The following is a 16377-nucleotide window of genomic DNA, read 5'->3' on the forward strand; positions in this document are numbered from 1 at the left end:
ATTTTTCTATAATTTTATAAAATGAAATCTTGATTTTAAAATGAATTAAAAATGCAATATCACAGTTAAAATTTGCTTTAGTTAAATATATTTTATTTTATTCATTCTTATGCTCAATAAAATACAATTTAACTTTTAAATTTATTTTTAAAATAAATTATATTATAAATATTTAATTCTAAAAACCTAATAAATTAGGACAAATTAGGACCTGAACAATAATTTTTTATTTTAATCTCTATTTATTATTAAAAAATAATTTATATTTAAAATATATTTTTAAAAAAATATTTTCATAACAATATTTTTTAATAAAATCTCTTATTTTTTATTCTTTAATTTTAATTTTAAAATAAATTTTATTAAAAATTTAACATATTAAAACCTTAATAAAGATATTATTTTTTTAATTAAAAAATATTTTCATTGATTAAATTTTTTAAGTAATTCAAATATTAAAAAATATTTTTTAAAAAATATTTTCTATCAAATAAACAGAAGCTTAATTAAAAAAATAAATAATTTAAATAATGAATTTTACTTTTATCTACATTTTCATTTTTTTATGCTACTATTTGAAAGGTTATTACCATTAGTCATTAAATATCGTAATTATTTATAATTTTATTCCTTAAATTTAAAATCAAATATAATTTTATTTTTTTATTTTTCACTTTATATTTTTTAAAAAAAAGAAAAAATTAGATAATACAATTATAAAACTATAAAAAAATTGAAACCGAAAATAACTATTGTACATGATTAGATAGTAATTTATTTACAATATGGATGGTAAAAAAAGTATAAAAATCAATTATTATTAATAATAAACTTTAAAACTAAATAATAAATTTCCTTTTAATTATTTTTATTTTAATTTTAAATAAAATAAACACTCACAGACTTAATATATCTTAATAAATTCAAGAAATCTCATGTTTACTCCTCAATCCCCAATCTCCGATCCCTTTCCCCAATCCCCAATCTCCCATCTCCTTAAAAAAAAAAACATAATAATGTAACTTTCCATAATTACATTCTTTGATCGATCAATATTATGTTGCTATTTTTTAAAAAAATGGTTTTAAGCAATGAGGTTTTTTTTAGTAAAATGATTGAGTGAACCAGAACTTAATTGATTTGGTAAAAAAAAAATAATAAGTTATTATATTCACTAACAGCAATTACATTTTTTTTTAAATGGAACAGCAATTACTCTATTATTCATAGTATTAAAAGGTAAGTGTGATATTATTTTTTTGTTATAGTTGGTGAAATTAAATTAGCTTTTTTTCAGTGATTTTTTATTTATAGAGTGTGAAATTACCTCTAAATCAATATTGTTTAATTAATTATATTATAGAAAATTTTTTATTTTTTTAGCATTTATTATTAAGATTGACTTTGATTTTCAACACATTTTTTTATAAATTTATTTTTTGATAAATAAATAAATAGATTGATACATGATAAAATTATATTTGAAAAACCAGTCATAGCAGCAATGAAGGTCATAGTCTTTATATTGTTTTGAACTGTTTTTATAATTTTTACTGTTCTTTAACAAAAAAACACTTTTGAAAATTAAGGAACATTTATTTTTCACTAATTGGATTTTTTTATATTTTATTTTTTGCTTTTTTAAAGGCATTCTTTTATAATTTGATAGTTGATTGTAATTTTGTCCTTTATAGAGTTAAACACGGAAATTAAGGCGCGTGAAGGGGTGTGGTTGGTAGAGTGGAGCCCACCATTACCCTCGGTTGTGAAGACCGTGCATCTGACGTGGCCACGTGGGTGCGACACCATCTTTGCCATGATTATCCTCCATCTTAACTATTCCACCTCTTTTATCATCACAATTACAAAAATGCCATAAGGTAGCCAACCGTTTCTTTTTTGCTCTTTTTCAATTATATTTCATTTTGTTCTAAAAAACTCGTTTTTACTATTTTTTTGTTTTTTCTTATAAAAAAGCAAAATAATATCAATTGATCTGATTAATTTCATAAAAATATAAAAATAATTTTAATTTAATTGATTAAATTTTTTTTCTGAAAATATGGATTAGATTAATCAGTTCAAATTAAATATACAATAATATATAGTTTTTTATTATAAAATTTAAAATTAATAACAGCTAATTATTAAAAAATAAATATAATAATAGGTAAAAGGAAAATGGTATAGTAATAGGAAAAGACGTATTGAAGAGGAAATAGTCAAAGAAATGGCAACGAGAAGAAATGAAAATAAAGAGCACATGAGTTGGTAAATACGAGAAAAAACAGAGGGGCATTTAGTAACAAAGGAAAAAGAATATGGGTCCGTGGTTTCCGATGACAGCTGGAGCAAGGCAAGAATCTAGAAGGCAAGTGTCATCCATCGAGCGGTACGATTTAGACGTCAAAAAAGACTGGGTCAACTCAAGTTACCGCCTTTGCAATTGGACATCGCATTTATAATTTCTAGAACCAATCCATTGGGCCGCTAGCTTTGGTTTAAGGCCTTTCTTTGACCAAAGTTAGGCCCAGGTTCAGTTTCACGATTGTGGCCCTTCTTTAAAAAAGAAGATGAGAAAAACATATTCTTAAAAGAAAGAAAGAAAGAAAATAGAAGGAATGAGAAAAATAAGTAAAATATTTTTTTTCAAGGAGAATAATGATGCCAATTGCCATTTTTAATTATTTAATTATTTAAAAAATTAATAAGTGTCATTTTAATTAATAAAATAAAAAAATAAAAAAATTTTAATGTAATTTTAAAATTACAGAGATATTTAATTAGTTAGAGCACAGTAGAATAATAATTATCACTTCCTTTTTTATTGTAGTAGGATATGAAAAGGGCAAAGCACTGAAACCAACGCAAAAGGGCTGCAAATCTTCAGTCTCTCTTCTTAGGTTACTTGGATCCATAGGGCCCAACTGAATTCTCCTTTGATGATAATGATGTGGAGGAATATACAACCAATCAAAATGTAGATAGGAAATGGGCCCCAAATTGCAGTGGGACAATGGTCTAGTGGCTGCTGTCACCTGTTTTGTACTGATTGTCTATTTTCTAAACCACTATATACCTAACACGTGATATATATATATTTTTTAATTTTAAAAATTAAGTTGGAATTATTTTCATCATTTTCATAATGTAATTACTGAAATGACAAAATGAATATTAGAGGATACAGAGAGAAAAGGAAAGCGCAACTAGATATGCGGTTCGCTCATTGTTGTGTTTGGTAACTTCGTTGTTGTGTTTTTTTTTAGATAGTAGTGGTCTTTCACTTTCTGATTTTTATTTGTTTTTTTTTTACCCTTTTCCGTGGGAGTTCCTCTCTTACTCATCCATCTCGTTTTATTTCTTTTAATTGTGTTTTTTTTTATAGATTATCAGCACTTTGTTATTGAGAAAGACTTTTTTTATCTATTTTTTATATTAATAAATTTATGTTTTTATTCTTTAAAAGTTTTGCATGTGCTCGTGAATACAGCTCGGAGTTACCATTATTATAATCGATAATTCATTATTTTTAAATGCAAAATTATCAAAAATTCTGTTATCGTCTCTTTTAGTGATGTGCAAATTGCTATTGTTTATTTAGATTTTATTTTCGTCCACCTGTGTTAGATTTTGAGAGAATGGCGGTACTAACAGCGTGGCTACTAATTTTGGCGATAATTGTCTTAGTGAAAATTCTAATTCTTGATCGTTGTCGTTTCATCTCCTGTTTTCTATGGATTTAGTTGAATTTTGAATTATAAATTTAATTTGATATTTTAATTTAGTTTGATTTAAATTTTTAAATCTATGTTTTATACTCTAATTCTTATTAAAATTAGAGAAATTATAGTTTAAATTTAACCAAAATCGTTAATTTAACTTAAAACTGATATGAAATGGACACTTTTCTGCCTTTAATGTTTCTATTAGTATCATTATTATTATTTTTTTTTTGAAATGAGGAGTGTGGGATTGATCCTAAAATCTCTCAGATTTGTTCGGATATACTTACCACCAGATTAAACTTGTGAGTGCTCTGTTAATATCATTATTATTAGTTATTAATGGTATAGCTGATTTAAATGTCTGTTTAAGGTTGTTAGGAATGCAAATGTGTGTTGGTGGATGTTGATATTCATTTGAAGATTACGAGTAAAATTTTATAATTTTTTTTTTTAATATTTGACTTTAGTTTAATTTAGTAGAAATTGTTATTATTATCTATAAAACTAAACTTTCATACTTAAGTAATATTACCATAATTTAACTAATAAATAATTTAATTGTGGAGTTAATCTTTAAATCAATTTTTTTCATTTATTTAAATATCACTTTCAATTTAAAAGAAATTAAATTTATTTATATATGCAAGTGAAATAATAGAAAAGGAATATTAGAATAATGAAATTAAAAGTAAATTGAATTAATTTAATAATGGGTATTTGCCCAAATAAAAGCTGTTTTATTCAGTTGATGAATACGACATTGATGAGATGAGAGGATTAATATTCAGAATACATTTTATTTTTCTTAAAAAATATAACAACTCTTTTAAGATTTTAAGTTAGAATGTTTCTGCATTTTCTTTCAAAAAACCCAAAAAATAAAATATTTTTTAATAAATAAAAAATTTCATGTATTAGATATTTAAAGTTTTACCAAATTTCTAAATAATTCAAATCTTTAATTTTTTTTCCAAGTGCCCAAAAAATTTTAAATTTCATTTATTCATTAACAAAATTTATTTTTGCGACACATGATTTAAAAAAAAAAATAATTAAAACAAAAATATAGAATGGTGAATGCTTTTTGTTTGTTCTTATTAGAGTTAAGAATTAAAAAAATAATAATAATAAACGTCAGATTTCTTAGCTTTGGTGTAAAATTAAATTCTAAAAAATAATATAAATCTAAACTTTAAAGTCGATCAGATCATTCGCAGATCGATCTATTATTGTAAGTCCTAATTTGAATATATGGGATAGGCCTGATGGCTTATGAGTGCAGATCCAATGGGAGATAATCCAGTCCGGTCATATGATGTGAGAAAAAATAATTGTTCCAATCAGTTTACAGCTTTAACAGCACGCAGAAAAATTAAATGGCCGTCTAATACAGAGAAGTATTCTTGATGCGAGTGATAGAAATAGATTCCATTCCATTCTAATACAGAGCGGGTTAATTTTTGAATTTCTGAATAATTTTTTATTAAAAAAATGTTTTTTTAATATGACATAATTTAATAAGCTAATAACATTATTTTGTTTTAATTATATATCCATCTGGTTTTCTTTTTAATTTTCATGTTATTATTATTATTTAAATTCGTGTTGACAAATTTATTTAATCAATTAATTGAAAACTTACTGAATAATGCTATATTCGATATAAATTTAATAATTTAGATAAGTAAATTAAAATAATTTTAAAATTCTATTTATAAAAATAATTTATATTTTAAAAAATATATTTTTATAAAAAATATTTTACAACTAAACAATTTATTTTTATTGTTTAATTTTAATTTAAAAAGTAAATATATTAACAAATTTATATATTAAAATTTTAATAAAATATTTAAAATGATTTAAATAACTTAATTTTTTAAAAATATTCTTTATTGATTAAATTATTTTTTAAATATCTTAAATATTAAAAAGTTTTTTATTTGAAAAATATATTCCCTAAAACAAACTGTTCAAATAAATAAATAAGGGTGACTTTGACTTGAGAGAGGGAGAACCAGCTGGCCTTCACAATTCATAGCTTTCACAGGATAAAAGAGAGCAGAGAGAAGCAGAGTTTCTTATGTAAAATTCAAAGCTAGAGGACATGAGCGGTGTGCACTCAGTGCAAATAAGCTGCTTTCCTCTGCCTCTTACTATTTCTTCCCCCTTTCATTTTTTGGCATTTTGCAGGCTTGGGAAGTCTGTCGAAAGCAAAGTTCTCTTTTTTATGCATACAATCTATTTGGAGAAAAGCATAGACGAGTCCAAGAATTAGAAGATCCAAAAAACTTGTTTAAGGATCAGCAATCTTTTACCCTTCTTGGGTTGTTGCTATTTCAAGTTTGTGATCTCTCTTTTCTGTCCTTTTTGAACCCACAAACACCACAAGCCAGCCAGCCAGGCCAGGGCCTAACGTATTTGATATTTCTTTCTTTCATGTGTTTTTTGAACTCAGAAACAAACAAAGAATGAAGCTTGTGATTCTTCTTCTCCTTTTCCTTTATATACCCTCTTGGATTTCTCACTTCTGTCCTGTTCGTGCTGTACCTCTACATGAGCAATACGTTTCCTCTTCAGCTTCCTCTCCTTCGTCTACAGTTCCTGCTTCCATGGCTCCTTTCTCTCCAGGTACTCCATTTGCTTCCTTCTTGTTTTTGCTTATTTCAGTTCTCTTAACAAAATCTCCCCCATTCTCCCTCTGGTTAACAGTTATTTGAAAATTCAAACTTCAAATTAATCAACAAATCCAGCCAATTAACGCTGCATGTACAGAAAATTTAGTTGTTTATGGTAACTAAGTTATTGCTTGAAATGATTGATAATCCTCGGTGTGTTATCATCCAAATGTTACATTTCTTATCTCTTTACTCGGTTTTGACAGAATCTCAAGATTTTATTTTTGCGCTTCTTTAGATTTTCTTAAAGATTAAGCTCAAGCTCAAGCTTGCTTTTATTTGCAACTCGTTATCAGGAATTCAATCCCAACAGGGAACGGAAGAGGATCACCACAAGATGAAGTTAGACAAGAAAATACCCCTATTACTCATGGTTGCTTGTGGCATTCTGGCTATAATCGTCCTTGTCTCTTTGTTTGCTTGTTGCATTTATTGTTGGAAGATCTACAGTAGAAAGAAAAATGCCCAGTTTTCAGGTGCCCTCCTTTTTCACTTTCACCCATTTCTGTTTTTTACTTCAAATTTTTGGTCTGTTCTAGTGCTATAGCCTGCTGTTCTTTACTCTGTTTCTTTCTGTTCTATGGGTTCTGAATGCGAAGATGTTGAGAAAGGGGTATCAGTAACGCCATTCTTGGGTAAATTTAATTCATTGAGGATGGTTAGTAACAGAGGATCTGTTCCGTTGATTGACTATAAGATACTAGAGAAAAGCACAAAAAGCTTTGGAGATGACAATTTATTGGGAAAGGGAGGATTTGGTCGTGTTTATAAAGCGTTATTGGAAGATAACAAGCACGTTGCCGTCAAGAAACTAGACTGTGAAGCTGAAGATGCGAGGAAAGAATTTGAGGTACGCTATTAATATATGGAGGTTTGCTCGCCCATTGTTTTTACCTCCTCCTATAACTTTTTTGTTTATGGCTTGAAATTGCAGAATGAGTTGGATTTTTTAAGCAAAATTCGCCACCCAAATATCATTTCTCTTGTGGGTTATAGTGTTCATGAGGACATGGGTTTTATTGTTTACGAATTGATGCAAAATGGGTCCCTTGAAGATCTACTACATGGTAATACTTTATTCTCATATTTATTTTTCTTTTCTTTTTCTTTTATTGGAAATTGTGTCTCGGATGATGGAGTATATTGTACTGAAATAGAAAATAGTTCTAACCCATATTTGCTTGTTTGACTTCTGTTGATGCTATAGGACCTCGTGGATCTTCATTAAGTTGGCATATGCGGTTGAAAATTGCTCTTGACACAGCAAGGTGAGCTTGTTTTGCCAATATATTAACACCTTCTGATTGCTATTATTGTTGCTTAAAACATTTCTTTATGTCCATTTGTTCACCAGAGGATTAGAATATCTGCATGAATTCTGCAAGCCACTAGTGATCCATAGAGATCTGAAATCATCTAATATACTTCTAGATTCCAACTTCAATGCCAAGGTAAGAGAGTACATAATTATTTTGTCTAGTTGTCTTCTATGCTTCTCTACCTACAGTACTCTCATGTGATTAAAGCATTGCTACTATTTATTTAAATTTATCTGGATCTGGTTTAACTAAGCAGATAACATAAGAATGGGAACTATTCCTACCCCATTCTCATGCCAAGGAAAAAGTTCATTTTACCTCTTCTTCTCTCTTTTTTGTCTGGTTTTCAGCTATCGGATTTTGGTCTCGCAGTAGCTGATAGCTCCCAGAACAGGAACAAGCTCAAGCTTTCCGGTACCGTTGGTTACCTAGCCCCAGAGTATATGTTGGATGGTATATACTAACCTAACTAAACTTATTATATGCTTAATTCTGACTTTAGGAGGAGGTTTTTATTAGCCATTCTTGATTTGTTAGACAGTGGTATTAATACGTTACTACTTAACTATCAGAGAGAAAATATTTCTCTTACCGAACTGGATGTAACACAAGTTGATGACTTAGCAATATTTTATATGATGTGATGCTATTGATAATTATATAATTAGCATTCTCCCAGACAAAGCTGTCCTCAGTCCACATGTACTCATTGCCTAGCATCGGCAACTAATTATTTTACTTAATCCTAGCAACCTTATATGCCCAAAAATGTCCCTAAAATGGTTGGAGTTCAATGTTACTCTTTATTGGGGGTAAAAAAAGTCATATTTTTTCAAATATTTTAGGTGAGCTAACTGAGAAGAGTGATGTATATGCATTTGGGGTTGTGCTTTTGGAGCTTCTACTGAGAAGGCGGCCTGTGGAAAAACTAACACCAGATCACTGTCAATCTATTGTAACATGGGTATGTCTTCTGATCCACTATGACTCTCTTTGTGATTGGGAGGGATCCAATATTTAATGCTTTAGCTTATTATAAATGCAGGCCATGCCTCAGCTCACTAACAGAGCCTTACTTCCAAACATCGTGGATCCTGTGATAAAAGATACTGTGAATGAAAAGTACTTATTCCAGGTTTGTTAACCACATCTTATTGTTAATAAACAAAGTTGGAATTTGCTTTTATTAGCAATAAACTATTTTGGGTTGTATTTGTGTGCAGGTTGCTGCAGTAGCAGTGCTATGTGTGCAACCAGAACCAACATATCGGCCACTCATAACAGACGTTGTGCACTCTCTGGTTCCACTGGTTCCTGTTGAGCTTGGAGGGACGCTAAAAGTTGCAACACAGGCTGCACCACCTGGGCGCACACCGGAGTGGCTAAACAAGGAGAAACGTTTCTGATGTTATGCACCCGCTTTTCTTTCTCAAAGTTTTGTTAGATAAATCCATAATTCACTACCAATAAACTTGCTTTTGTGCATTGGTATTTGTCCACATTTGTAAAATGAAGCAATTTGTAGTGGGTTAATATAGAATTCTCAGAGATCATTTGTTTCCTTTTCCTCCCAAAAAAGGGAAAAATAAGAAGATTTGTGCCTCAAAGATTCTTTTGGGTTTCAGGATCTCTGCATAATTTGTGCGGCCTTTTGCCAAAAGTTGATACTTTGTCTTCTTTTGGGGAGTGATATTTTAGAAAATCGAATTAAATTGAAAATAAAAATTAATTAAATTGAATTAAATTTAAATAAATCAATTTAGTTTAGTTCAAACACTCAAAAATTGATTATTCAATTCATAATAAATTTCAATCAATTTCAATCCAAAAAGCTAAATAAATTTCTAAATATATAGTAAAAGATGAAGATATTCGATCAAATTTCTTAACCAATAAACAATAAATTTTATATTCTAACGAGAACTTGCAAAATTTTCAATCAAGAAATCTTTATTTTTGTAAATTTCTATGATAATTTTTTGATTGAAAAAAATAAATAAATGATAGACTAGCAAATTTCTCAATCAATATATTTTTATATTCCAAGCTAATCAACTAAGAAACAATGGCGATTAACAGAAAAAAAATTTAAATTAAATATCTATAGAAAATACAAGTAAATAAATTAAAAATTATAAATAATAAATAAAACAGAAATCTAAATTGAATATCAAATCTCCACAAACAACAAACTCAGAATCAATAAAGTGGAGAATAGAAAGGCTTGATGACGCTACGAATAAGAGTCGCATGCTTGCGTGGAATTGAGTCGTACGAGTAAGTGATTTCGAGTCGAGGATAGAGGCCATCGAGTTGATGCGTGTGCAACTCGACAATAGAGGCTCGATGGCCCTGCAACTCAACGATAAAGGCTCGATGAAAGGAAAAATAGGATTTGCAAGTGGGTGTGGGCGTCCTTCATCTCCAAGAGTCCTCCTTCATTGCGAGCAGGTGTCTTCTCATTAATTGTGAGGAGCATTTTCCATTGTAAGAAGAGTAGCCGTTTGACCTTGCAGCAAGGAGAAAAAGTAGAAGATGAAGGAGAAATTGAAAGGGTGGGGCAGACAAGGATTCAAAGAGAAAGTGGAGTTGAAGGAGAAGAGAGAGGGCGAGGAAGTGTGGGCCGCAGTAGCTTGAAGTAGAATGAGGCTAGAGTTTTATCTCTCTCTCTCTCTCTCTATATATATATATATATATATGAGCGGTTTAATTTTTTGTATTGATTTCGGTTAATTAATTGAATTAAATTAAAAATTAAAATATTTTTAAATTAATAACGAAATTAATAAATTAATTAAATAATCGAATCAAATAAAAATTTTAATTTAATTTAATTTATTTTTCTATTAAAACCGAAAAATGCACTCCCCTACTCTTCTCCTTTCCTAAAAGGATGTAATGAAAAATTAAGTAATAAATAGTGTAAAATGAAATGAAGAAAAAGAGATCGATTGATCACTTTGGTTGAAAGTTGTTTTAAAAATAAGAGGCTAATGAAGGTAAAATCTTTACATTGCACACTTTAGATTCAGTTTCCTTTTTAAAATAACTCAAAAGAGGTTCCTCCACTTGCATCTCATTCTTTTAATTTTCTGCAACCCAACTCCCATGCAATACCTTAATTGCATAGCAAGGACTCTGTAAATCCTTTTCTTCCCAATTTATGTAGCAAACTCGTAAAGAAGGCTAGATGATACATATTCTAAGCAAAGTTAAAACATTAACATCATTGGATGACAATACTAATTTAATAAACAAATCTTTTGAGGAATATAAACAATGCAAATATTCATCCATGATATCAACTGTTTGAACTTCTCATTCGCAAAAATAAGCCTATTTGCCCAAGCATGGAAAGCCAACTCAATCATCAATGTACGTTAAATAACTTAACAGATAAAATTCTTCCCATCATAGGGTTTTCGGATGCAGACTAACACTTATTAGAAATTTAAAGTCATATTAGCTCAGTAAAACATTGAACTAACAAAAAAATATCTCAGGATTGCTTCTAATATGCGTAACTCATACTTCTATCATTCAACTGACATTGTGATATGAATCAACAATTGCATCTGCAAGGTATTCACATTTGGCCAAATTCAGTCCGGCAAGGGAAATCCTTCCATCCTTTGTCATGTAAACATGCCACTTATTGGTCATGTTCTCGCTCTGATCAGGAAAAAAAAAAAACATACAAAAAATCAGGTGTTTAGGAAGACACTGTTAACTGTTTCATAAACAGATAGTGCAGAACTTATGACCTCAAATAATCATGGAAGTTCATATGCAAACATAATATGGGAATAAGATAATCATAGAAGTTCATATGCAAACACAATATGGGAATAAAGGTCATCCTAGATATAACTAATTCATTGATGAATATATGATTGAAATAGTATAGTAGTATACTACTTTTGCTCCAGTAGCAAATTGGGAGAAAAGGAAAGGATTATGTCAAGTAAAGATCCTTGTGACATCTCCTTGGTAGAGAGAAACACAACTCATGGAGGTTGCAAATGTTATATTCTTTCACATTGGCCATTTGGGCCCACCATTTGTTCTGCCTGAATTGGGAGGAAGACATAGAGAAACTTCTCTCACCATATGTTTGCCTTTATTTGGAACCAATTCCAGCAACACAAATTGAAAATTCGAACTCAAACAGAGGGACCAACATTTTTTCCTCACTCAAGAGAAAAACAACAAACAACACTTTCTTTCTTCTTATTACTTTCCTTCTACTGGTTGGTTTCCTTCCTACTTTCTTACTCTCAGCTAAACACAGTGATAATATTGCATGAAAAAAGAGAAGGAAGCTTTTCTAAAGTTTTGAAACCACAGCATTGGAAAATAAGTAATTGCATCAGCTGGAAAGAGAAAACAGTTACTATTTACCATCACAAACATCCCTACAGCAAGGACAAAGGACTGGAAAACAATAAATCAAAACTCCTCTATGAGCATATAGTGTGGAATCCATGCTCACCTGAGCTTTGTTCAAGCCAGTGAAGGAGAACATGCCAATCTGCTTTAGTATAAAGGACCAATCCTTCCCACTCTTGTCTTTCGCAGAAAGACTGTCAAATAATTTCTGTCTAACACCTTTTATCCTTCCAGCCATCATCTCCATCTCTGCTTTCCATTCATTGAAGAGAGATGGATCTCCAACAACATTGGCAACAATCCTAGCCCCATGTACAGGGGGATTTGAGTACATTGGTCGTGCAAGCTTTTTCAGCTGGCTCTTAACCCTGAAAAGTTATCAAAAAAAAAAAGAATTTAAGCAGGTGCTTTGAAGTAAGAGAATGATGTCTGAAACTTAACCTAGAAATTAACAAGCATAATATAGCAAATCGGCCTATGGACCTTGCTGCGGCATCTGCTGATGAGCATATGACATTGATCGCCCCAATTCTTTCTGCATATAGACCCAAATTTTTACTGTATGACTGAGCTACCAGAAGCTCCATTCCACGTGCAGCAAACAACCTCACTGATGCTGCATCTGCATCAAGGCTTCCACTAGCAAATCCCTAAAGAGTATTAAAGCTTTGAATTTAAAAACCGATCCCAAATAATTTTCAAAAAAGTAATGTTATAAACTCAAAGCACTACACATGCATGCACATCACACATTCCCAGTTGATTGCGACAAAACCAATGTGCTAGCTGAAATTAATAATTTATACCTGGTAGGCAACATCAAAAAATGGAATGTGGTTCTTCTCTTGAATGACATCAGCAATTTTTTCCCACTGTTCAGGGGTTGGATCTATACCAGTTGGGTTGTGAGCACAGCCATGAAGCAAAATAAATGATCCTTCAGGGGCTGCCTGAATGAAAAATCAATGCATATATTAGAGAAAAGCCAAATGAAAAAGAGAGATTATTAACAAACAACTAAGAGAAAAGCCATCTATGAGATTATTTAATAATCTAACAAACAACTAAGAGAAAATCCAAAAACAGAAAAGCTGCATATCATTAATTGCCTAATAACTGTAAAAACTTTGCAGAATTTTGGTTTGCCATCTAGAATTCTTTTATCATTCCTTATCCTTCCTTTTCTTCTTTCACATCTATGAGTTCCAGTAGCATGTATTCTTTACATGGCTCCTTCAATATCCCCTTCCCCCAATGTGAGTGGCACAGAAACTAACAAATATTTCTTAAAAGTAATGAACAAATGAAAAAGTGCTGAAAGGTAGATTATGTTCATTTAGCATTGGCGAGGAAATTCCAACATATCAACATAGTACCAGTTAGAAGTATTCAATTTTGACATAAGCAGTTGAGCTCTAACCTTTATGTCTGCTATCATGCCCTCAAAGTCCAACCCAACGGTTTTGGGATCATAGTATCTGTACTCAGACCATGGGACTCTAGCATCATTGAAAATGTTCTTGTGATTACCTGCAAATAATTATGTTGGCTGGTATTCCTGAGGAAAGTAGCACAAAAATATACAAGGGAGTAACATTACACACCCCAAGTTGGAGATGATATCAGGACTTTTGCCCCAGGAAAGTACCGCTCAATGAGAGCTGCAGCTAAACGAAGAGAACCAGTGCCAGAAAGACCTTGGACTGTTGCAATCTGGATTTATTTTTTATAAAACATTGGGAATGGACTTATCAGCACAAGTGAATTTTATTTTAAAAGAGGCAAATTCCATTATATTTTACATACTTTTTGTTGCTTTATCACTGGGTTGTCTGCTCCAAATAATAACTCTGCAGTCACCTTATTGAATGCAGCCAAACCTTCTATGGGTAGATACTAGATAAAACAATCAATATAGATCAAGTAAGGGACAAGTAATATAGAGCAAATTAAATCAAGTAAGGGACGCAAATCAGATCATCCATATATTTGAGATACCTCTTTATATTCACCCCTCTCAAGCATAAGATTCTCAGCCTGAAGAAAGAGAGACAGTTTCCATAAAATTAATAACACTTAATTTAGTCATCAAAGAAATCAATACTCATTTCTGTCTGTAGCAATGGAAAAACCAGGCTGTCATTCAAGAAACATTATTATTTACTAAATGGAACAGGCAAGAGAAGCTTACCTTCTTAACGACATTAAGAACATAAGGCTGTAGCTCTTCAGTTCGGTAGGCCCCAACTCCAAGATTGAGCTTCTTTTCATCAGTGTCTGCTTTAAAAGCTTCAGAAACTCCTAGAATTGGATCAGGGGGAGCCATTGTTATACCCTCAAAACGAGATACATTGACTGCAACAGCCATAGATATCCTGCCTGAAGACTGCAAATTTGAAATTACAAATTCAGACCCCAAAATAAAACAGATCAAGTTTCTCAAATCCTACTGATCCAAGCTACATACAATCCTCCACTAGACTAGAGCCAAGCAAGAATGGAAGCTATAGCCTGTTAAATAACAGGCACCAAAAGGAGTTCATTTGGAACACATGACATTGTATGCAATGAAAACATCAAACATATCAACAAAACAAAAGTCCTAAAGATTATAGCTAATGCTTCATAAGAATTCAATCATCATTAATCTATAAAATACACTTGTAGCTGACAACATAATCTGCATAGATCAAAATAAAAGCCCTAAGATCACCATATACCTTAGTGTTCATAAAGGGTCTGGATTTCTCCTTGGGAGACCATGAAGTCACATTGCCACTTCCAAGCCTCACCTTTCCCTGTAAAGGAAGTAGAATAAGTAGCTGTGATCGACACCATAAACACCCATTTGGTTTCCAAAACGAAGAAACTTGGTGACTAGTATCAACTTTAATTTACAATAAGGAATCAAAAGCGGGAAAATCCAACCAGGAACTAATCTTCAAAAATTGGTCAAAGAAATCGAATTGAAAGTAACTATCTGTACCTTAAGAGTATCATGAATAGAAAGCGAAGCTGAAGGAGAAGCGGAAGCTAAAGAAAGCATTGAAGCCATATCTGAATAAAAAATGACAAAGCTGAGCTCACTGCAAAAAGATCAGAGAGAGTGATCAGTGAAAACTGGTGACTAGGATTGGAGATGTAAAGAAATGGAGAATGATTCTCGTGGGTGAATTGATTCAACCTGAAAACTGTTGAATTTGAGATGAGATGGACGGAGGAAATTAGAAGCTTTCACGATGGACGATGGCCCCAATGGGTGAAGTTCGTTATAGCGAGTGGTTTTAGGCCCCTTTTTTGGGCTGCTGATGCCGGTGGGTTTCTGAAACCTTCAAGGGCAAATTAAACATTTTACTGGCTGAAACAAGTTGAGGGCTTTGCGTTAGTGGTGGTTAACTTCACAACGGCCGACTGTGGGGTTCCGTTAATTAGAGGATAATGGGCCTTACTTTGGGTCGTTGACCAACAGGCCCAACCATGAGGTTCCGACTCAAAAAAATCGAACCAATAGAAACCCGGGTGAAGTTGTAAGTTTTAACAGTGGTTTTTTGAAAAAAACATTATATTAAATTTTTGTTGAACAAGTAATTTCATATATATTTATTTAAATACTTTAGAATTTTCATCATTATCTAATTGTTTTTGAATTTTTACTATTAAGACGTGATAAGTTTAACTTTAAATAAAATTTTTAGTACCTTTTAATTTACGTAATACCTCTAGTGTATAATAACTCTGTCGTTTTGAAAAATATTTTTTATTGTAAATTATTTATTTTTTTAAGATAATATTAATTATTATTTTTTATATATTTTTACTAATTTTGAAGTTATTACAATTTTTTTTTAAAAAAATTTAAGATTACTAATTAATCTTCTTGATTTGAATGTATAAATTTTAAATCACAGATGTTATATATGAAAGAAGATATTTTTTAAAAGATATATTTAAACAACAATTTCAATAAATTCATAATCTATTTAAGGAGTGGAATTATTGGCACACACCATTTAAAACTTTGTTTAAAAGGAAGTTTTACAACCTACTGAAAAAAAAGGGAAGTTTTAAAAGGTAATGACAGATTGTTTAAAAATTTGAAAACTATATATTTATATTTGAAAAATCCATATTTCTATAATATATGGTTTTAGAATTTTAAATGTTAAAAATCTATTTCCATTCATTTAATTGATAACTTAATAAAATTTTATTTTCAAAACTTAAAAAAAAATCATTCTTTTAAATAATAAAAAAAAATATAAA

General features: G+C 30.5%; 2 protein-coding genes across 3 annotated transcripts; one reads left to right on the forward strand and one right to left on the reverse strand.

Annotated features, from left to right (window-relative positions):
- The first annotated feature begins 5744 nt into the window (after nucleotides 1-5744).
- On the forward strand, nucleotides 5745-9400 carry LOC110602895 (probable receptor-like protein kinase At1g80640). Of its 2 annotated transcripts, XM_021740479.2 has the most exons (11): nucleotides 5745-6071; nucleotides 6187-6359; nucleotides 6703-6882; nucleotides 7006-7256; nucleotides 7341-7473; nucleotides 7614-7674; nucleotides 7761-7857; nucleotides 8076-8178; nucleotides 8571-8689; nucleotides 8771-8860; nucleotides 8949-9400. In XM_021740479.2, exons 2-11 carry the CDS (start codon nucleotides 6200-6202, stop codon nucleotides 9129-9131), a joined length of 1377 nt encoding a protein of 458 aa, XP_021596171.1. In that variant the 5' UTR covers nucleotides 5745-6071; nucleotides 6187-6199; the 3' UTR covers nucleotides 9132-9400. The 2 variants fall into 2 exon arrangements, with proteins under 2 accessions (XP_021596171.1, XP_021596170.1); XM_021740478.2 differs by having other exon boundaries at nucleotides 5745-6359.
- A 1621-nt stretch (nucleotides 9401-11021) lies between these two features.
- On the reverse strand, nucleotides 11022-15458 carry LOC110604109 (aspartate aminotransferase, chloroplastic). The gene is made up of 12 exons (XM_021742209.2): nucleotides 15299-15458; nucleotides 15101-15200; nucleotides 14835-14912; nucleotides 14306-14500; nucleotides 14113-14151; nucleotides 13921-14010; nucleotides 13719-13827; nucleotides 13535-13644; nucleotides 12921-13064; nucleotides 12598-12764; nucleotides 12218-12482; nucleotides 11022-11397 (listed from the first exon to the last, which is right to left on the reverse strand). The coding sequence occupies exons 2-12, from the start codon at nucleotides 15167-15169 to the stop codon at nucleotides 11266-11268; spliced, it is 1398 nt and encodes a 465-aa protein (XP_021597901.1). The 5' UTR covers nucleotides 15170-15200; nucleotides 15299-15458; the 3' UTR covers nucleotides 11022-11265.
- Nucleotides 15459-16377: the final 919 nt, after the last annotated feature.

This window comes from Manihot esculenta, chromosome 16, assembly GCF_001659605.2.
Source record: "Manihot esculenta cultivar AM560-2 chromosome 16, M.esculenta_v8, whole genome shotgun sequence".
Classification (NCBI taxonomy): domain Eukaryota; kingdom Viridiplantae; phylum Streptophyta; class Magnoliopsida; order Malpighiales; family Euphorbiaceae; genus Manihot; species Manihot esculenta.